The sequence below is a fragment of the Staurois parvus genome, unplaced genomic scaffold (genome assembly GCF_062004578.1).
Source record: "Staurois parvus isolate SC_StPar_1 unplaced genomic scaffold, SC_StPar_1.0 ptg000746l, whole genome shotgun sequence".
Taxonomy (NCBI): domain Eukaryota; kingdom Metazoa; phylum Chordata; class Amphibia; order Anura; family Ranidae; genus Staurois; species Staurois parvus.
In genome coordinates, this window is record NW_028318542.1 from 3,012,117 (window position 1) to 3,035,110 (window position 22,994).

A 22,994-nucleotide genomic window follows, 5' to 3' on the forward strand; every position below is an offset into this window, starting at 1 on the left:
AATTCAATACAGTGCCAAAATGAAATAATAACTGGGTATTAAAATTAAATATCTAGTGCAAAATAAAGTGACTCATAAAAACGTGTATACACACACAAAATTGTGATGGATTTGGTAAAATGCCTATTCTGTTTTCTGTTTAAAATATACATTTTATACATATTTACTTTTATATTTTTTTATATTTCTAAATATATATGTTGTGCATATATATATATTTTGTCTGCTGGGCTTTGCAGTCCTCCTTAACTTGTTTTGTTCAGAGTGATGTTCTCAACTCCTCCCTTTGCACTGAGAGGATTTTACTTAGACTTTGGGAATGTGAGGAGGAGTGAAAAGATAACGGGATGAGAAGCAAGCATCAAGTTTCTACATTTCTCCTATATTTCAACCAAGCAAAATGTGCCTTTTAGAATGTGACTGTATCTACGTAATAGTGACGTATATTCTATTGTTCTCTATGTATAAAAGGTTAAGCACCGCCCTGCAATAAACAGAGATGAGATGATGTGAAAGTGGTTGTACTGGACAGTTGTCCGTGTAATTATTTTCCGGCGTGCACGCAATCCATATCTCAAAATTAGGAACAGCAGCAGAAATCCTACCCTGAGCCCGATTGTGGTTCTCATAACCTTTTTAAAATGATGTAAACCCCTTTAAAAAACTAAGGGGATAATCAAACGTGCTAAAGTGCCAAATAAGTGTCCACACTTTGGAAAAACTAAAAAAATCAAAAAGTCCATACAGCAAACAATATGTGCTAAATGCGTTCATGCAATGTGCAATGGTGCTTTATAATGGTGCTTTATAATTTCGCGACCGTGTCAGCACACTTCTTCTATTACGGCTAAAATGCCTCCTCACCTCCTCCCGGTGACCCCCATGGGCCAAACAGCTTTCAGGATCACCCTGGATCCTTTACAAAAGGGCTGGTAACAATCCTCATGCAGTGGATCTCCTAAAAGGCTCCTGTTGCCCCAGACTGGAAGTTTTCTGTGGAACAAGAGCTCACCAACACAGTGAGCCAAAAAAGATCCTCTATTGTGCAGTATTTCTTAACACCAAGACTCCTTTATTTTTTTTTTCTTCCAAAAATTTTTATTGAAATACAAGACATTTGAGATTAAAGACATGTACGGAGCATATTCTGCACACGTATAACTGAAGCAATCTCCCGTAACGCAGACGGGTAGTCGGACATGTAATTGACGTATGTAGTAAACATAAACAGGAGATCACGCTACCCAGTAAACAAAGTAGAATAACAAGTTCGCAAATATGGATGGTAAGCAATAGAGGTATAGAGGATGCAAGTGTCGGGGGTAAAAAGCGCTTAAGTAATCGGGAAGTGGAGCACAAAACAGCATTGATGTCTGAGGCGGACGCCTCGTGCAATTCCGCACCCGGTTAAGTTAAGATTCTGCTTGTATGTAGAAATAGTTGTTTAAGAGAGAAATATGAGACAAAAGGAAAGAAAAGAGAGAAAAGAAAAAGAGGAGAGTACTGTATATGGAGGAAGATTTAGAAAGCACAGGGAGGAGTAAGAGGAAAAAAAAAAAAAAAAAAAAAAGGGGGGGGGGGGAACGGAGAGGGGGGGGGGGGGGGGGGGGGGGGAAAGGTGGGAAGGAAGTGAAAGAGGAAGAATGGATCAAGTAATAGGTAATAGCTATTAAGCCAACCATAATATAATATAGTAGACAAGCTAATAGGTATTATCCTTAGGACTTAACATACATTTCGATAAACACGGTCCGCGGCGCTATTCCAGAGGTAAGACTCCTTTATTAAATGAAAGAATGCCACTCACATGTAAAGCAGTTCTCCCTCCTTACTGATGTATGGGTGTACTGCATGTGTGTGGGACTTCCTGGGTATACCAAGATGGTCGCCAGCGCCGGAAGTGCGTCACCGTGCACCGGACCTACGCGATACGTCACAGTCTGCTCGTGACTTTCTCACTGCAGCTATAGGAACATCTTGAAGTGTCTGCCCATAGGGACATTATTTTGTCTGACAGATTTTGTCTGACAGATGTGGACATTATTTTGTCTGACAGATTCACTTATATTGCTGCCATCCACCCCTAGCCAAGCATGTTAACCTCTGGAGCACACTGTCATTATGTTATTTTCAGCCACCACTGATCAAGGTAGCTCTAGGACTTCCCTGGCTCTTTCCCAAAACCATACAATTTACAACACAGGATAACATATGGGTCTTACAGTTGCTGAAAGCCATTATGAAAATTATCCAAAATGTAAAAGGGATAGTTACTATGCACATATACTACTAAATTCTGTGACTTGCCAAGGGCTTTTGCTTTGCTATATAAAGTGAGGACACCTAGGAATGTCACAGGCTCACCTGTCGGGATGCCCTAGATCTAGGAGGTTACGGCACTGCCGAGACAGCTGAGCAATGGTTTCCTCGTAGTTCTCAATGGTCTGTTCCACCATCAAGTGTTTTTTCAAGAGCTGCAGTGTACTCTGCTCATCCTGTAATAGAAAAAGTTTTATTACAAGTGCCAATATATAAACACAACCAGTACTGGGTAGCAGTAATAGTCTGTCCTTATGTGTGCTACAGACTAAGAACTACTCACCGTTTGTGCATAGGAGTTTGCCACTTTATTTTTTAATAACCAAAAACTTTGTTTTCAGAATACACAAATAGTTTAAGTTCCATATTAGCATGCAGGTTCCCAGAAATGTATGATTATGGTTATTGTTTGAGGCACCGTGGCCCTTGGTTTGATCCTTTATTTGGTTAAATTGGAATGTTTATTATTTTATTTTTATTAACTGCCTGTATCTCGGTAAAGTCTTTTCTGCATGGCTATACCATTTTACATTATGCTTGTTATAGGTAATAAGGATTTCTCAAAGTTTTAGATTGGAACTAAAATCAGGGTCTGAATTTCAGTCTGCAGGAGAATAAAGTGTTTCTGAAGCCAAAGTTTATTTCACTTTTGGAATAAAGAGTAGGGAAGTGACCCTCTGTCAGTTTTTTTCAATTGCTGTGCATCCTTGTTGGGTTGATTCACAGTCTCTATTTGCTCTAGTAAACATCTGAAATTGAGGGGAATATTGAAGATGTGTTGTTGTCACTGCAAGCAGGAATAGAGGGAATTCTTCCAATAGGGACACTTGCTGCATTAACAGCTTAGAGAGGGCTGATTTCACTTAGGAGATGATTCTTCTTCATTTCCACAAAACAGAAGTGAACAGAAATCTCCTTAATGGGACACAGATGGCAAAAAAGTGCACAGAATAAAATGACTGCTCCTAATAAAATTCAAAACACTAACAATAACCTATAAAGCCATTTATAACTCTGCCCCAAATTACATCAACGATCTTGTCTCTAAATATCACCCAAACCATACTCTCCGCTCCTCGCAAGACCTCCTACTCTCTAGCTCCCTTGTCTCCTCCTCCAATGCTCATCTCCAGGACTTCTCCAGAGCTTCCCCCATCCTCTGGAACTCTCTACCCCAATTTTTCAGACTATCGCCTACTCTGCTCACTTTTAGGCGATCTCTGAAAACCTATCTCTTCAGGGAAGCCTATCCTGCCCTCAGCTAATACTGGAATCTTCTACTCTTCCAACCAGTCCATCCCCCACAATTACTACCTTTTGTACCACTAGCCCCTTCCTCCTAGATTGTAAGCTCCAAGGAGCAGGGCCCTCAAATCCCTCTTGTATTGTTACTGTATTGATTCCCGTTATATTGTGAAGCGCTGAGCAACCTGTTGGTGCTATATAAATCCTGTATAATAATAAGAAGAAAATGCAGTACTGCCTACTTGCATGAGACAGAAAGGGGGGTATGTGTCCTCCTCTGACACATTCGGCAACAAGCATTATATAGTATACTATGCAGACTTTATATTTACCTGTAAAAAATTGCATTTTAAGTCCTGAACATTAAAAAATACAGAACATTTTATCAAAACGCTCTACATTCCCTTTAAATCAGCATAATATTTTAAGTGACTAAAAAATACATGCAACTACAAATTAAAGTGTATGGTTTACGATATTTTCAAAATTAATGTTATCATCAAGAGGATGTACATAAGCACATGTAATGCACTTTTTTCTTGCATACAGTACAGGACACAGGCAGTTTCAGAGATGACTGGGTTATAAGCAGGTACCTTCAAGTGAACAGACACCGGCAAAAAAGCAGCAACGGCTCCCTCCTACTGCCAGCAAGCCTCAGCTAACACTCCAGGGCCCGATTTCAGCTTTGGCAATTTTTTTCAGCAGCTGCTGGCCTCCCAATTATTGGTAAAGGGATTTGTGCAGGGGATCACTCAAATCGTCATGGGATTTTAACTTGGTGCTTTTGGATCTGCAAAGTCCCCCCCATTAGAAAGTTGGATCCCTTATGGTGTCAGGAAACATTCATTGTTGTCCATTAAGTCCTTTGACTTAAGCCAGCCATAGATGGTTTGAATCTTGGCCGGTTCTGCAGGGACTGGACAAGATTTGAACTATCTATGGGCAGGCTGATTGTACCTAAATCGACTGTTATACGACTTGAGTACAACCGGCATGTTGGATTTTTCATGCAATTATTGGTATGGGCTATAATAGCCGCTAGCAGTAATCACTGTTCTCCTAGCGGGAACAGCTCTTCTTGCTCCCCAGTAGGAGGACACAATAGTGCTGTGGGAGGGAATCCACCATCAACACTGTCATTAGTTGCAGGAAAGAAAATCCCACCATGTATGGCCTGCCTTGGGGTATCCTTTCTACAGAAAGTGGTTTCTTTCTGCCACTTCAGTCAGTTCTTTTGTTCTGCCTTGACCCTTGGGAGGTTGCTCTGCATTCTCTGAATGTGGTTCGGGATATATAAGGCAATTTGATTGCTTCTTAGTGCTTTCTAAGTCTCTTGCAAGGGACTTCCTGAGTTTCGTTCCACCATTGCAAGGTGGATGCATCAGCTTTTCAGGCCTACTTGGCCAAGGATCAGGCTCCTCCCTTTTCTTGTGGCTCATTCTACTAGGTACATCAGTGCATTCTTTCAGCATTTGGCTTCTGGGCTGTAGATTTGTAAGGCTGTCACCTATTCATCGATTCACACTTTTATGAAATATTAACAGATGGATATTTAGGCCTCAGCTAATGCGGACTTTGGTTCCAAGGTGCTTCAAGCTGCTGTTAGAGTTCGGGCCTGGGCCATTGTTGTGGTGGATTTGTGGGCCAGTTGGCATTGTTGTTGCCGGGTCTCCCTGCCCTTATTGATATTGTTTGTGTACGTTCCAGATGTCTCTTAGCCCACTCGTGTTCTGCACTGTATGTGCAAGAAAATAGGATTTTTAATTTGCCTGTAAAACCCATTTCTTGGAATGTAGTGAAGAACACAAGCCATCCTTCCCTCTACGGCTCTCCTATTGCTTGCTAAAGAACTGAGGCTTGCTGAAAGTGTGAGGGTATAGGTGTCCTTGTAGTATTTTTGCCAATTTCCAATCACAGGAAGGTACCTGCCTCTAACCCCGTAGTCTCTGAATCTGCCTGTGTCCTGTACTGTACTCCAAGAAACGGAATTTACAGGCAAGTCAAAAATTCTATTAATTTGTTTTGTACACAACAAGGAGGGTGCAGGGGGGGAATATAGTCTCACTTGTTTGGACAGGAACTTATGGAAAATCTCTCCATTGGGGACACAGGCAAAAACATAAGCACATTTTAAAACGAGAAAGGGTTAGAATGGCTGACATTGTTTAATTTTTCCCTGTGTCCATGTCCACGGTGACAACTGCACCATCCCACCCACCAATTACTTGTACGGGTGCCACAGGGACACAGGAAGTGAAGCAAAATCTCCCCAATGGGGTCACTGACATTAAAGTGTTACTAAACCCACAACAGTAAAATCTGTCTGTATATGCAGTAAAGCATGCTTGTTATACACTGTGGAACCTAAAGGGTTAATCCTCCACATTGTGTAAAAAGGACATTTGATCCTCTATTCTCTGATTCTCCCCTTCTTTCAGTGTCTCCCAAATATCTCCTGATAGAACAGAGTCAGGAAGCAGTACATTGCAACCATTTAAGAAATTACATTTCTGGGGTTTAAATTGGTATGGCAAAAGATGTCTTACTTTTCCCTTTTCGTCATTCATCATAAGAAGTTCCTGCTCGCTCAGCCATGTCTCCACTTCACCCACATCAAAGTAATACTGCTGCACCTGGTAGTTGATGTCCAACAGCTGTTGCCGCCTTTCAGTTTCCTCCCGCAGAACACCCCACATCTCCCGTAGGCTCTCATACCCTATCTTGACACCCTCTGCCTCTGGACTGCGGATACTGGCAATGGCTGATGCTCTTTCCAAGATGTCGTCCACTCGAGGGGTATGTACCTGGATCTCTCTTCGCAGGTTCTTAACAGAGGAGATACAAGACCACCAATTAGAACATGTCAAGCTTTCAAGCATCTGCTGGTGTTCCAGAGCTATGGGGAATATTATAGGGCAGAATGGACATGGATGGATGAAGAAATCCCCAACTGATTTTGGATGTACTATTGGCTGATTTTGCATTGGGAATCCCGCTGCCTTTTTCTGGTAAAGAAAGCAGGGGTGCCTTTAGGCGAGTGGGACCTCTCTTTATTCCATCACACAGCATGAGTATTCGGTATTAGCTGGAATTCCTTTTAATGAAGTAAGAATGCCAAATTTATATACCCATTACACATATTTTATATACTGTGTGTGTATATATATATATATATATATATATATACACACACATATACATACATACATATATACATACATACATACTGTACACACACACAGTAGAGTAAAGAATGGAAAAAGCGGAAACAGCCCCTGTACTTCATGCCCTGCCTCTCCAAAATGTTGGTAAACTTCCTTTGAGGGTCCTTTCACATAAACATGCCCAGATACATGGAGAAGGAGGTTGATGACCAGAACTCACCTTGATTCAGAGCAGAACGGAGTGGATATGACCTTTGTGACTTCCAAGCCAGTTTTTTTGTCCGTATTTTAACAGTGGACATTTGAGGACTTGTGTTGGATCTATGGGCTGCTATGTGTTAACATCAGGCTACCTCTGATCTGTTATATTTAGGGTCTGGAAAAAGATGCAGTCGTTTTCTGCTTTTTTTTCTGGACCTGGATGGACTTGGAGGTAGGTGAATGTAAATGGACATAAGTACGTTTACATCCACCTGCCCATAGACTTGCACAGAGCTTTCAATTAGGTCTGCCTGAAAAAAATTTTTTTCTTCTATTAATTAACAAAATGGAAATAATTGAACAGAAGAGAAATCCAAATCAAATAAATATTTGGTGTGACCACCCTCTGCCTTCAACATCAATATTTCTAGGTACACTTGCACAGTTTTTGAAGGAACTCGGCAGGAGGTAGTTTGTTCTAAACATCTTGGAGAACTAACCATAGATCTCTGCCTCGAATCCTTCTGTCTCTCCATTTCATCCCAGACAGACTGGATGACCTTGAGATGAGAGCTCTGTTGAGCCAAACCATCACTTCCAGGAATCCTTGTTCTCCTTTACACTAAAGATAGTTCTTATTGACATTGGCTGTATGTTTGGGGTCATTGTCCAGCTGCAGAACACATTTGGGACCAATCACACACCTCTCTGATGGTATGGCAATATGGATAAGTATCATCCTGTATTTATCAGCAGAGGACACCATTGATCCTGGCCAAATTTCCAACTCCATTTGCAGAAATGAAGCTCCAAACCTGCAAGGGACCTCCACCATGCTTCGCTGTTGTCTGCAGACACTCATTAAGGTGGCACTCTCTAGCCCTTCACTAATAAACTGTATTTTGCTACAGCCAAATATTTCAAATTTTGACTCATTAGTTTAGAGCACCTGCTGCCATTTTTCTGCACCTCAATTCCTATGGTCTTGTGCATAGTTGAGTCGCTTAGCCTTGTTTCCACGTTGGATGTACGGCTTTGGACCGCAATTCTTCCATGAAGGCCACTTCTCGCTGGACTTCTCCGGACAACAGATGGGTGTACCTGCGTTCCACTGGTTTCCACCAGTTCTGTGCTGATGGCCGATGTCGAAGGCAAGGAAGCATGAAGGATCTGACATCTGCTGCATTAAGACTTCCCTTGGCTGACCACTGCTTCTTATGGGGGTTAGTTGACGTTTGGAACAACCTATTTGCGGAGTTTATTCAAAAACCGTGAAGAAAAACTGATGCCGTTTTGAAGGTAAAGGGTGGTCACACTAAATATTGATTTGATTTGGATTTCTTTTTTTGTTCATTTACTTTCCATTTAGGTAATTGAAAAAAAAACTATTAACACTTCTATTTTTAATTCACAGCAATACACACACACGTTATATATATATATATATATATATATATTTTTTTTTTTTCTTTTTCATTAAATTTTTTTTTAAAGAGAAGCAGGACTGTCGTCACTGTTCTCTGCTCTGCACCCCCCCCCCCCCTCACTCACTCACTGTGAAGGGGGAGGGAGTGGCTGTCTCAGGCTCTCAGCACATGTGCTGAGAGGCTGAGCCAGGTGCCGCTCCAAACTCTGGGGCGGATCCTGATTTTGAAGTCGGGATCTTTCCCAGCTTGGACCGGCTGAGTGACATCAGCCGACAGCGGGCTTCAACCGAAAATGGGTCAGACCGAACTGCACTCCTGTGATCCAAAGGAGAAGTACAGCCAAAAGAGCTTCGGCTGTACTTCTCCTTTAAATACTTTCCTCTTAACCACTTCCAGACCGGACACTTTTACCCCCTTCCTGACCAGGGCAATTTTCAGCTTTCAGCGCTATCACACTTTGAATGACAATTACGCGGTCATGCAACACTGTACCAAAATAAATTTTTTACCACTTTTTTGACACAGATATAGCTTTATTTTGGTGGTATTTATTCACCGCTGGGATTTTTATTTTTTTTGCTATGTAAATGACAAAGTCCAAAAATTTTGAAAAAAGTGTTTTTTTTATAAAATTTTGCAAATAAATAATATTTCATCATAAATCTTTGCCAAAATTTATTCCGTTATCTTTTTAGTAAAAAAAAAATCCAAATCAGTTTATAACCAAAAATTATAATTTTTAAACATTTTTTTTAAATTTTTATTTTATTTTCTGATATTATTATTTTTTATTTTTATTTTTTTTTACATACTGTCACCCTAGCAGTCAAAGCAATCATTTCTCTTTCTCTCTGTCTGCATTCTTGCAACTCATTGAGAAGTACTGAGTGAGCTGTGATTGGTCACAGCTTGTCACATGGTACAAGGCTGTTGTGAATAGCCTTGTACCATGTGACCTCTGTGATCATTCACAGATTTCACACGTAGTAAGCAATGATGTCACAAGTGACATCATTGCTTACTACTTTGCATGTGATCACTGATTGGCCAAGCAGTGATCACATGATCGGGACCTCATACAGAGGTCCAGTCCGACGATCGGTGTTTCACTGTGTCCGGAGGACACAGCGGGCACCAGATCATGGTGCTGCGCGCTCCCAGGTAGCACGCACAAGCAGGGTGCGGGGAGGCCGTTTATAAATGGCCACCCGACCCTGCACTGCCGCCGTCTGGCCGTTTATATGCAAGGCCGGTCGGGAAGTGGTTAAGGACTACTCGATGTTTCTAAAGCTACAGAGTTTTACTTGAACCTGCAATATAACAATGGAACAAAAGCATTTTAAAATTTATTTTGTAAATGACATGCAGTCACCTGGTTTTTCTTCATGAGCTGCTGCACAGTTTGCAAGTTGCTTCCATGATCTTTAGCCGTAGCAAGAGGCAGCCTCTCCTGTACCCAAGTCTGTAATACAACAAAAACAGACAACAATAAGCTTTTGTCTTGGTCAGACTTGCTGGCTAGCCTACTATGCAGAGTCCTTATACTAACAGAGCGACTGTGAGTGTTTTCTCTTTTTCCTTTTTATTTTTGATGTTTGTTCTTCTTGTACTGTTTTACTGTTGTTGGCTCTTGAGAACCTACTGCAGCACATGCTATGTAGTAGCTGTATGATTTCTGTCTTGTGTTATGACCAGGCATCTTTTTAGTGGTAGGGACCTCTCACATTGGGTAGATGGGAGTGCTTTGAGTGGGTGCCGTGCACTCCCGGTCCATACCGGCCGGTGAGTCATGATTTCCATGCGCAGAAGTTGGGGGACCCAGGTCCCCCTATTTCTCTTCAGATTTACATCTGCATTTGAGTCACACCTGGCTCTTGTAGAAACTTATGTTATTGCTTTGTCTGGTACTGCCTTTATTTTTGTGTATGAAAATCTGTGTCTGGAAATAAAGACTACTTAAAAAAAACAGACAACATGAAAAGTAACATAATGTGGGTGCAGCCATAAAGACACAGATTCACCAGGTCAGAAACTTAATCAATAACCTGATATTTTCCAAAAGAGTGGCCCTTAAGTGGACATCCCTATTTTAGCTTCCAGCAAACCTTCATTCAAAAGTGAGAGTACTGCTCATCCTCCCCTCTCCCCCTAACACTTTTGAAGTGTTTTTTGATCCCCAAGGGACGTGAGAAAATTTTTTGACACTTCCTCAATTCCTGACTAGGTGTAAATGACATCTGCCCGCAACCTCTTGGGAAACATCACACATCCCAGGAGGCTACAGGACTAGTTACACAGCACTGCTGTACATTGCAGTGGGAAGCTGATTGTGAGACATTAGGAATTCACAGTCGGCTCCCAAATCTAAGATGGCAACACAGAAGAGTGGAAACCAACGTGCACAAGACAGAGCGGGACTCCATGGGCTAGTAAGTGTTTGTTTCTTAAATGTCAGCAGCTACAGTATTTGAAGATGCTGACTTTTAATTATTCTAAAACAAGAAAAAAAAAAATCTCTTTAATTAAACCATTTTAACATTCACTGCACCTTTATAACTCTTCAACAAAAAATATATAGTTTTTAAGGAATCCTTAGCTAGCAATTTAGCTTTGATTAAGTAGACCAAAGACACAAATCACTGCAATCTCCCTGCTTTGTTAAATAGTAGTTTGATATACAGACTGATACTTTCTTGAAAAACTTTCAGCTCACATATAAAATTACAGCTGTGGACCAATATAACAGTGTACATTGTTTAAAGTCATTTTAGTTGGCGGACCTATAAAATATCACCTTTTAAATTATGCTGAATAGTTTTTCCAACCAAGTTGTAATTATTACCAATAGAGATGTAGAATTATTTAGAGATTGGACTCAAAATTGTTGATCCATCATTTGCTCAGTCTACAAATAATAACTGAATGCTTCCCAGCTGATGGAAAGGTAAGCATATCCTGCCATCCTAAAATCTTTTTCACAACCAGAAGTCATTCATTTGTGTTGTTTTTACAACAGGAATGTCTGCATAGTAGATGGATTGTTTAATTTTCTTCTTAAAACAGCTAATTTGTGTGAACAATTTTCTGCTTAAATGACATTTTCGGCATGCTAGAAGATTTCTTCACAGCAATGCTGCAAAGCCAAAACACTCAATATCAGCTCAAATCTTTAGACCATTGACAAAAATAACCCATATATTCAACCAGGATTCTACTTCCTAGGTACCAGACTGTCATAATTCATTTGCATTATAAACAAAATAAGTATTAGAAGAAAGAAAGATTCTTTTTCCATAGTGACCAATCAGCTTTTGCCTTCAATTTTTTCTCGCTGAAGAATGAACATATGGCTTTTAGGAGCAACAAAAATAGTTTATCAAGCACTTTAATAGATAAATACCCAAAAAAACTCACAATTTCATCTTCCAGGTCCCGGGTGACTTGATGGACCTCTTTAGAGGCTAGGAGAATCCGTCTTCTCTCCTTCAGTGGCTCGATTAGCCGCACAATCCTGGTTCCGACTTCATTCTGCTTCTGATCCACTGACTCTTGGCTGGCTACATCCAATGGAAGAGATGCAATCTGGGCTTGCAGCTCGCCCACCTCCTTGTACCATTCCTCCATCTGAGACTCCATTGTCTGCAGAGAGGGTGCAAAGTATGAGCCAAGAATCGTGGAGAATTTTCTAGGTCAGAGACATGCGTCACAAAGAACTTGCCTGTTGTATAGAAATCACTACTGTCTACTTTTTTCAGCTAGATGCATTCCATTAAGGTAAACCCTATACTGCTGGTGTGTATGAGCATATAAAAAAATAGAAATATACTCCTAGTTACCAACAGATCTCAGCAGAATCACATTTTACCATGCCCAAAACTGGCACAGTAGCTCTGAGTTCAGCGATGCTGCAACAGAGATGGTGGAGGTACATAAATAGACTACACCTATAGCAAGGGCATTATCCAACTTTAGTCAAAGCTGCAAATTCTGTTTTGTCCACAGTTGCCCTTTACCTATAGGTAGTTTTTTGGTAAAGGTGAACTAACCCTTTATTCTGCCCATGTATTGGCAGATAATCTTTAGATCCCAAAAATTGCTGCTCTTTTTGGTAGCCAAAATGGGTGACTTGGTGCTAGAGTACAAGACCAGCACCTTCTAATTTAATATTACAATTAGAAAACTATAAAATTTACAGGCATTTTGCACCATGTAGACTGTCCAGTGGTTTAGATGCTGCAGGTTCCAGAATGCTCTGTCAAAAAGTGGAACGCAGATATGATCTGTGGCCCCTTATCATCTCCAAGAGCCATAGACAGACCTGTTTAAGATCAAAGGTAAGCACATATGGCTCTTCAGCTCTTGTGGCGCTATAGTAATAAAAGGACAGTTCTGTTGTGGCTTAGGCTGGCCTTACACCTGTAACATTTTATTCGAAAATTGTCATTTTCAGATCATTCATTTGATTATCTAAGAAGAAAAGGGGATGATTCCACAATCAGTTTCGAGAAGAGTGGGAGAAAAAAAAAATCAAAGTCAAAATCTTTGTCAAATCCAATAAATTTCTAATTGTTGAATTCAATCCCAGATGAGAAAAAAAAACATTACTATCTCAAAGTTGATCCAAAAGCAGAACATTTGTTCAACTCGAAAACTGAGTAAAACAAAAATTTAGACATTGACATGGTACATAGAAGAAATGTCGTTTGAACTTGCAAAAGGAGGATATCCCCTCCAATCTCAGTGTGAAAATAAAGTGTTGCGCTAAACAGTGACCAATTGAAGTGAATCAAGCAAAAAAACATGCAAAACATACATAAATGAATGACATATGTGCTAAAAATAATAACCAAAATAAATAGTGAATAAGTGAACTCATCAATGCATCTTACTTGCATTGTGGTGGCAGGAGACACTGCTGTTGGCAAATGAAGAGGAATATGGACTCTAGTTACACTTCAATTCACTTATTGTGGACTTTTTGCTTTTGAATTCACTTATTCACCATTTATTTTGGTTATTATTTTTAGCATGTATTTAGTTCATTTATGTATATTTTGCATGTTTTTTGTTTGATTAACTTCAATTGGTCACTATTTAGCATAACACTTTAACTTTACACTAAGATTCTACAGGTGTAAGGCCAGCTTTACTTAAATTTCCAGCCTCGGCGCATTTCATTCAAACAGCGTTCTAAAAGCACAGCTCTATTCCGCAATGTGGGGGCTCACAAATAACAACTGGAGTATCGGTGCTTACCATAAAAGCCAGATCAATTCCAGAACAAATATCTTTAGAGCTGGTCAGGCAAAAAAAATCTTAATAGGTCCATAATGGCAACACTTTTAAGTTTTGTATAACTAATATTACAGCTTTATGGTCAGTGTCTGTTTACACCTGCCTACCTCAGATCCAATCTGGTCTGTTAAAAAGAATCCATTTTCCTCCATGTAGGCAGATCGGATTGGAGGGTAGTCCGGTGTAAATGGACTGCAGAATCTATTTACACCCAGCTGCCCATAGAGCAGAGCGAGTGCTGTCCATATCTGCTCTGCATAAACTGAGGGGACATGGACCTGTCATCTGCCCGCTCTGCTCTGATCGGCAGGGGATCAGCGGACAGATCCCCTGCTGATCAAAATGAAAAGGGAAGTTTACACTCAGGGCTATGTGCACACAAACATCCCTTTATCTGTCTATCAGAAGTCACATTAACAAAAAAAAAACACATTGAGAGATGGTGTGCATATGGAGAGTACAACTGCATAGAGAACTGCTGTCTGTAAGCAGATAGACTACAACATACCAGACTTGCGTAAATCAGACTGGAAATAAGCACTAGAGAGAAACCTACAAGTGTTTTTTATACACAGAGGGGGAAGGAGGTCTGTTTCAGTTAATGTCAATATAACAATGTCCACATTAAGGCAGTTTTTTTTATACAATATGTCCAGTACTAAAAATATTTTTTTATTTTTTATATCAGATAAGCAAAAATTACTGCATCTGTATATTTCATAATTACCACCAACTGTCAGCAGGGGGCAAGCTGCAACTTTTTTTTTTTTGCAGCTATTGTGCTAAAAGGAGAGCTCAATGATTCAGAAGAAGTGTTGAAATGAGAGCACCTTAGACAGGCAACTTGTAGAAAGTATACAGGTCATGCTGGGCTCTTTTATTAAAAAGGCAAGAAGGCTTTGTAAGCAGGCAATCAAGGATGCACCTGCAATATTTTTTTCCTAATATTAAGATTTCATATAAATATATAAAATCTTTTTTTTTTAGTTCTAAAATTAAAGAGGGAAAACCAACAAGTCAAAGAACTGCACAGTTAGGCAGAAAAAGGGGTCCAGGACCAGAAAAGGAAGACAAGAAAAGAATGGAAATGGAAGATGATAGTTAAAAAAAACAAATACGCTACTGTACCACGGACCAGGCAATGGGCTGATCAACAAACTGCACTGTGATGTTGGGATGAACACTGCGTCATGCTGCTGTAAAGGGAGAATGAGTTGTTTGTGAATGACAATGTCAATTGGTGAATTCTTGAAAGCAAAACAAATTCCCTGGACGAACATACAAGGTGACCTATGAAAAACTGGAGCAAAGAAACACTGACCGATAATGATTAAAGCAACCCTCTCACCTGGTTGAAAAAATAAAATGTGAGCAGCCTGTAAAAGAAGATTAATTCTCTCCTCGGTGGGCAGCAAGACAAATCAACATTTTTTTAAGACTTATCGGTGCTGCTGCTGACACTTCCAGGTACTTTGGATAGAGTGCCCCCCGCCACATGCTCTGGCTCCTTTAACTGGTCGCTATGCCAGTAGAGAACACAATAATGACTTAGTTGTTGGCTTGAGGAGCCCCAGCACACAATGGGGGATATGTAATGTTAAAACCTATGAATGTGTTGAATAGCAGGGGCACAGGTATCTCTTGAAAAAAACACCTGCTGGACAGGTGAGCGAACGAGTATAAGGACAGGCAAGTATAAAGCAAGCCATAGATGAATTGATTTTCTTTGCTTCCACCATGGGTAGAGAGAAAGAAAATGGGTAGATTGCCCAAATTCTGCATGAATGCCTCCTGCAGCGCTATGGTATTCTGGCAGCGGGGATGGGGGGTTCAGGGAGTCTTCCCTGCTGGCAGAATACAATTACTGCTAGCGACTATAGCCGCTGGGAGTAATCGAACATAGAAAAGTCCAGCAGGCTGATTGTAACCAAATTGATTAATGGATCGACTTGGGTACAATCAGCCTGCCCATATATTGATCAAAATCGACCGGTCCATGCTCAACCAGCGCAATTTTGATCCATGTATGTTCAGCTCAAGTCTTCTTCTTTACAGGCTGCTCACATTTTATTTTTTAACAAGACAACAGGGTCTGTTTAATCAAAACTTTGGGATTACATCTAAATACACAGTGAAGTACATATATCTTTATTGTTACCTGTACATGTTAAAGTATATGAGATTCTGTACAGCAAATCTTGTGATTTACAACTGCACAGGCAGGTGACAAGCATTGTTCCCGATAAAGCAATCAATCTTTCTGGTCCAGCTTTCCATACACCTCCAGCCTCCACACTGGAGAGTGAATGAACACCATTACTCATTACAGCAAGAAATTACCTGACTTATGAAGCAGTCAACAATGGCTGACCAAAATTAAAAATCCTTGACAGGTAAAACAGTAAACATACTTGTATTTCACATGTGTATTTTATAAATTATTGTCTGATTTGAAAATGTTTTATTTTTTTATTGTTTATGTATGAAGTTTTTGAAAAGGACAGGAAAGTAAGCACAGACCCAACAACTTATTACATAGATGCAAACAATAAATCAAATACATGTAGATGGCACAAGTTAAATGAAACCTCCCATAAACATGTGAAACAGCAATTATACCACATCAGCACTTATAGTTAGGTTTGTTGGTGGCACTGCTCCCTGCCAGTCATATCCTTAAATAAAACAAATCAAAAACAAGAAGTGGAGCAGAAATAATGGACGAGGGTGGAAATATAGACATGGTAAGATTGAAAAAGGTTTACTTTTTCTTTTGGTCCAGTTTTTTATATTCAGTCCCAGTATGGAAGTATTCATTTTGTGGGTTCAAGCAGTATTCAAGATGGAGAACATGGAAAAAAAGAACTGTTTTCTGAATATGAAAACATATACGTACCTATGCGTGTAATCACCTTCATGGTATACTGTATATGATGCAAACAAAACCTAAACATGCATCAAATAGACTGGAGCAAGTATATAGTTTTATCCCTGAGGGCTGCAGTGACATTGCGAACTTCCCAGTCTGCAAATGCTTGTTGCCTGGCTATAATGCTGTCCCTTTGCTTCAGTACATTGGAGCACTAACCCAACTGAAGTATGTGGATAAGAACTTGCGATTTTACTTTGACTTTCAGGTCAGTGACTCAAAGAAATGAAGCCGGTGTGTCAGCATACCACCCAAACACCTAGCATTTTCATGAGGTTAGCATTGAAAGCTCTCATTTTAGGAAATGTGTACTTTAAAGTGAACCCATGTCAGGAAAACGATATTAGACAGACAATCTGCAATTATACCAATGATGGAGCACAAGGTGCGGTGCTTACATGTACCTTCAAGCTGGTGCAAAGCAACCTGTATGTGTGCTGAGCAGCCCCATGAACCCTGGCCTACACTTCCCAAAATCAGAGACTTTGATTTAACTATAGACTTTGGCAACTCTGGGCAATGTTGTTTCTTCATACAGTGGGGCTGTGCCCACAATGCATGGGTTTCCTGCTCAATCTTGCCTAGGGGTTCGGAGAGATATACTCACCTAATCTCAGTGCAAGTCCCGTCCCTTCAACTCCCGCCCCCCCCTTCCCCAGCGGTTTTGTGTGGTGGACTGTTCCTGACATCATGACACCCACTGACCGCCTCTGGACGTGAAGACATCAGGAACAGTCCACTGCTGGACATGTGGGAGCACTGTTTTGTGGCGGGTCGAAGGATCAGATAAGTATATGTGCAGCCCTAGAGAAAAAACAGCAGTTAACCCATGCAGTGTTGGCACAGCCCCACTGCAGGGTAAAAAAAAATGCCCTGGGATCAGCTTTAACAAGACATCAAAGAAGTACCCATTGAGAAGTAGGACAGAGAAAGAGGGCCAAAGTTTGCTGTAGTACTAATGTCAAAGGTTTGAAAATTTGTACACCTGGTGGCCACCCTGGCACCAAACAATTCCATAGACCTGTATAAATAAGAAACTTACCTCTCTTGTTGACCCCCCCCCCCACTTCACTGCTAAACTCCAGTGAGGAGAAAGCTCGGTCTAGAACAGACAATTTCGAGAGTGTCAAACTCCTGTGTCTATCATAGCTTCTCCATGGTTCTTTCAGGTGACCTTCAAGTTACTACTATCTCCTGTAAGGACTTAGGGGTCAGTAAGAGCAATCATATGTACTGAGGGGGGGCATAGGAAATCAACACTCCCAGCGGTGTTGGTTCCAGAAGAACTTCACCTGGCAATTCCTCTTCATCGTTTACCAGTGTAGGCAGCAGGGAGAATATGTATTTTCTTTACAGATGCAGATTTTCTGCAACATTTTATTTTGGTGACCGGGTTTGAATCTTTCTTTGACACAGGTTCACTTTTCACTAATAGAGTGCAACAAGAGATTTACCACTGTTATCATTACATCATTTCAACAGCGACCCAAAACTTCACTGACAAACCAGAGATGAAGGTGACTATAAGGTCTGTCTAGCCAAGAAATGTTTAGGTAGCATTAGCTGGACACAGCTTTTTTCCTCCAGAATCAGCGCACCTTTCCAAAATCTGTACGGTATCAATCTTTTTATCGCTGCCAAGATCGATCGCAATGCTGCACTCCATTTTGCTTACCTTGTGTTTGATATCAGCTGCAATTTAAAGAAAACCTGTGCTTTGCCCACTTATGGCTAAGCAACATGTTTACTTTAATGTGTCCCTCCCCAACAACACATACCCCCCCCTTTTTTTTCACTCCCCTGCTGCTCTGACCCATATTACCCATTTGAGCCTGTGCAGTGATCATTCCTCTTAGGCTGTATCTTTTGAAACAAGAAGCAGGTGAAGCAATGCATGCATGTACAGATGGTCTTTACTTAGATGCTTTCACTCCTGCTTTAAGATGGAACTACAGGGTTAATACCTTTCCAACAGCCCCTCACCAGCATCTTCTCCTGTGTGCCGGTTTACGGACATTCATTTGCTGGTGCGGGTTGATGTCACCCCTGTGCATGCACAGGGAGTAGTCATTTTGGCACACAGGGATCGGCCAGCTGCTGTAAACTGAGCTGCACTTGTACAAATGTGAGCAGGCAGGTAAGTGTAGCTTGTTGCAGAAGAGACATGCAATGTCTTGCCTGTACATAGCATGTAACAGCGGACCTTTAGTTCTTCTTTAAGGAGAAATATTTAAAACACTGCAACCATTCTCAAATCAACAACTTGTGCTTGTCCTTCGGCCACTAGATCATGCTGTGCCCATAGCAAGTGTGTGTTCTGCAGCGCAAATTGGAGACTAGCAGGTATGCAGAGATTGCTCATGTAAATTCTGTATTATCCAGGCTCTGGGGTTAGTTTGACAGTGGTAACAGCTAAGTAGCATAGCCTTCAGGTTTGCTAGAGACGCTTGTTTGCGCATTTAGGACTTGGACAAGTTTTACAATACAATCCGTTATTTCATGCTTACAGGATGGTTAGCAAAAATATATTCCACTTTAGTTAGCAAATGTATTTTCCACTTTCTACAACATCTGAACTTCAACTTTAATGCTACCATTATATTTGTTTAAAAAGTAAAAAGAAAACCATGTAAACAGATCCTAATATCAAGCACCTCTACAAAATCCTTTATTGGTCCCTCTCTCATGTCACAGTTCTCTAGCAATGCCTAAATAGCAGCTGTGAAAACTCTGTGCAAAGAAGTAATTTCAAAAGTCTTCGTTCAGTTTGCTTGGATACAATCACATCATTCCTCCTTTGTCAATTGGCTGGAAGTATTATGTTATATATTGGCTCAGATCAGTCAATAACTAGAAAAAAATTCTAGCTTCTATTCTTTTTACAGCTGCTGTCTATGAATTGCTGGAGAGCTGTAACAGCTGTCAGGTGGTAACAAAAGTGGAATGGCATGGGTTACCTTCCCTTCTTTAAACATGAAAAAATACAGGAAAGACAAAATAAGACAGTCATTAACAAGGATATGCGCTTAAATGCTGACAGCATGTGCCATAACTGGCCATTCCCAGTGGACCCCCCTGGAAATCATTGAAGTAGACACCACTATTACAGCGAATTGCTGCTGTCTTTCAGGTCACATGCTGAGCAACTGCCCTGCTGATTGCCGAACATAGTTGGGGCTTGCTCGGCATGAACACCTTTAGGAGGACACTTTGCATTTTCTCAGTAGCTGCAAAACATTCTCTGATTGGACAAGATGGAGATCCCCAGTGCCTTTCTAACTCATTTAATTGAGAATGCTTTACATTCATTGAGAAAATGCAACATGTTAATTGAATGGCGCCCATGCAAGCAACTTTATGTGGTCAGTAAGCATCAGGGCAACAGCTCAGTACGGGAGTCGGATGCCAGGTATGGCACATGCATACTTACATTCCTCCAAACTGCCAATTATAGTCAATTTTTCTTGTTCTGAATAGGGTGAGGAAGGAATTGAACCTACCTTCCGTGTTTTTTTTCCATTCTGTATCCCAAATGTAGAGATTTCCCATCACTTCCTGTCTCAATGAGGGGTGTAAGAACAAGAATCAGGGAAAACCTCCCCACATCCTGTCTTTTGATGAGCTTTCATCTGGCACATTTGTACAGTTAGAATGATATGAATAGCAACCCTCTGAGGCCATGTATAACACCTATAAGACCGTCACACTAACAGAGAAGAGAGGACTCACCTCAAGCTTTTTCATATGCGTGTTGACTGTGGAAAGGTCTGGTAAAGCTTCCAATGGCTGAAGTTGCTCTTCTATCTTGAAGAGTCTCTTTCCCAAGTCTGAATAATTTTGTACTACCAGGTCAGCTTTACTGGATTGGAAGAGCTGCTGTGCTTTGGCCTGAGTAGTGGACTCAAGCTCCACCCAACACTGACGGATCTCTTCAATCTTCTTTTTTACCACCCCGGCCAGCTCTGGCTTCTCCTGTATCAACTGTTGACCTTCCTGAAAAAGACAGACACAAAAAATTTCAAAAAAACAAAATCTCAAAATTCACAATGATTTCTTTTATCTAATACCAGAATTTTTTCAGAACTTCCTATGTAAAGCCTTGTACATACGATGAGAATATCGGACAAATGACTGTCCGCATTTTTTTTCATGCTAGTCTCATATCGAAAAGGCTTGTCAACCTCAAAAGTATTTAATATTATTTATTTATTTCAGGTACTTATATAGCGCTGTCAATTTACACAGCGCTTTACATATATATATTGTACATTCACATCAGTCCCTAACCCTCAAGGGGCGTACAATCTAAGGTCCCTAACTCACATTCATACATACACATACTAGGGACAATTAAGACAGGATCCAATTTACCTACCAGCATGTCTTTGGAGTGTGGGAGGAAACCGGAGTACCTGGAGGAATCCCAGGCAAAACATGCAAACTCCAGGCAGGTGATGCCGTGGTTGGGATTTGAACCAATGACCCAAGTACTGCCAGGTGGAAGTGCTAACCATTTAGCCAGTGTGCTGTCCCAAATGAAACAAAGGGCCAAACGGATAAGGATAACAGAGTACAATAAACATAATAGATCTACTAAAGGCTGCCTCAACCTAATTCCAATAACAACAAATGTGCAGGGACCGGCTAAATTTCAATCCAGGTATGGGCTGATTGGTTTCTGTGCAACCAATCTACTGATTGATGTCTGTACAACCAGCCTGTCGGGTTTTTCCCAAATGATCAGTGCTGCTGGCTGTAGCCAGCAGCACTGATCAGTGTCTTCTGATGGTGGGGAAGTCTACCCGTCCAATCAGGTCCACCAGAAAACCCGAAGCAAATGTCTATAGCGAGGGCACAAAATCCTATAAAACAGACATTTATATAAAATAGAGTAATTAAAACATAAAATATAAAGTGTCCAGCTGCAAATTGCACCAACCAAGGATATCCGGGACCTGGTAATGTTCAATAAATAAAATAGGTGCAGCGCTACGGTATTACTGAAATCACAAAACGTAAGCATATGGTGCCAAATCGCACCCAATATAAAGGAACAGTCTATAGGTGCAGAAATGTGAAAGCTTGATATGCAATTGTCAGCGGGAAGTGAATCCTCCTTTGCAATTCATAATAGTGACTCTGTGCTCCAATCTGTATAAATTGTGCACTCACCAAATGAACAAGGAATTTGTGCATTAAATATAAGCTCTCTGCAGGGTCCCCTTTAATTTAGGTCAGCCTGTCAGGAGTATGGATCCTCAGTCTGGACACCAGCCTCTAGTACAGCTCCTCTTCCACTGGGGGTCTCACCGAGCAGATGGCTCAAAGCCAAGCCATATATAGAAAAACGCTCACAAGTTGGGGGGTTTTAGTAGTCACAACCTTGACGAGTAGATCGCCCTATTCACCGCTTGCTCGACTTGTCTGCTCTAGGAGGGGGACATTGGGAGGTTCAGTCTTCTTTCTGCGTTCTGACGGGAGGTCACTCTTTACTTCTGGGAAGCTAGGCCTTACCTCCGCTCCAGCATGGCTCAGGCGGTCCAGAAACTTGTCAAGGTTGTGACTACTAAAACCCCCCAACTTGTGAGCGATTTTCTATGTATGGCTTGGCTTTGAACCATCTGCTCGTTGAGACCCCCGGGGGGGGGGGATTTACTAATGCAGGCCATACATTGGCCGAATTCTGAATGAATTTTCTTTAGGAAATCGGCAATTTTGTGCGTTATGTAACCCGATGGTGCCACCATTCATTTCAAATTTCGACGAAGCAAGCCTTCCATTTCACCTTATGTTGCTACAGAAAAGAATTTTCATGGCCAAGAATTGTGTTTTCTTTCCAGGTCACAGCTCATTTCTTTTTTGATCAAATTTCTCACGCGATTCTCCCATCATTAATTAGAAATTTGTTCGTTTTTCAAAACATTTCCAACATGCCCAATCACTCAGATTCGATGCTCACACGAAAATCATCTGTTTCTGAGGCCCACTAATGGTGCGAAATTAGAAAATTTGCAGAAAGATTTTCGATGTATAATGTATGGCCGTTTTAAGACTGGCCATACATTATACAATTTTCTTGAGAATTTTACTTAAAAGATTTACCAAAAGCCATATAATACCAAGTCAAACCTAAACAACACTTTAAGGCTGGGTTTGCATACGTGTGGCTCCGTATATCACATGTGATTCGCACAGGAACTGCACCGCATTCCTGTGCAAATCACGTGATTTGTGTGCGGTGAGATCGGAGCCGTACATTTTGGATGGCTCTCTGCGCACCGCACCAAAAATGTGCAGGACCCTTTTTTGGGTTCACACTAGAATCGGATCACATAGGTATTCACACCTATGCGATCCGATTCTTCACATTGCACCGCGTATTGCGGACCGCTTTTGGGGTGTTTTTAACAT

At 40.9% G+C, this 22,994-nt stretch overlaps 1 protein-coding gene across 1 annotated transcript in view; it reads right to left on the bottom strand.

Annotated features, from left to right (window-relative positions):
- Positions 1-22,994, bottom strand: part of SPTBN4 (spectrin beta, non-erythrocytic 4) — a 240,366-nt gene that overhangs the window by 46,625 nt on the left and 170,747 nt on the right. The window contains exons 21-25 of the mRNA XM_089654174.1: positions 20,313-20,576; positions 11,774-11,998; positions 9,732-9,821; positions 6,114-6,392; positions 2,365-2,495 (exon numbers count right to left, since the gene is read on the bottom strand). Of these exons, the coding sequence (XP_089510300.1) occupies positions 2,365-2,495; positions 6,114-6,392; positions 9,732-9,821; positions 11,774-11,998; positions 20,313-20,576 (989 nt within the window). The remainder of the gene's footprint in view (positions 1-2,364; positions 2,496-6,113; positions 6,393-9,731; positions 9,822-11,773; positions 11,999-20,312; positions 20,577-22,994) is intronic.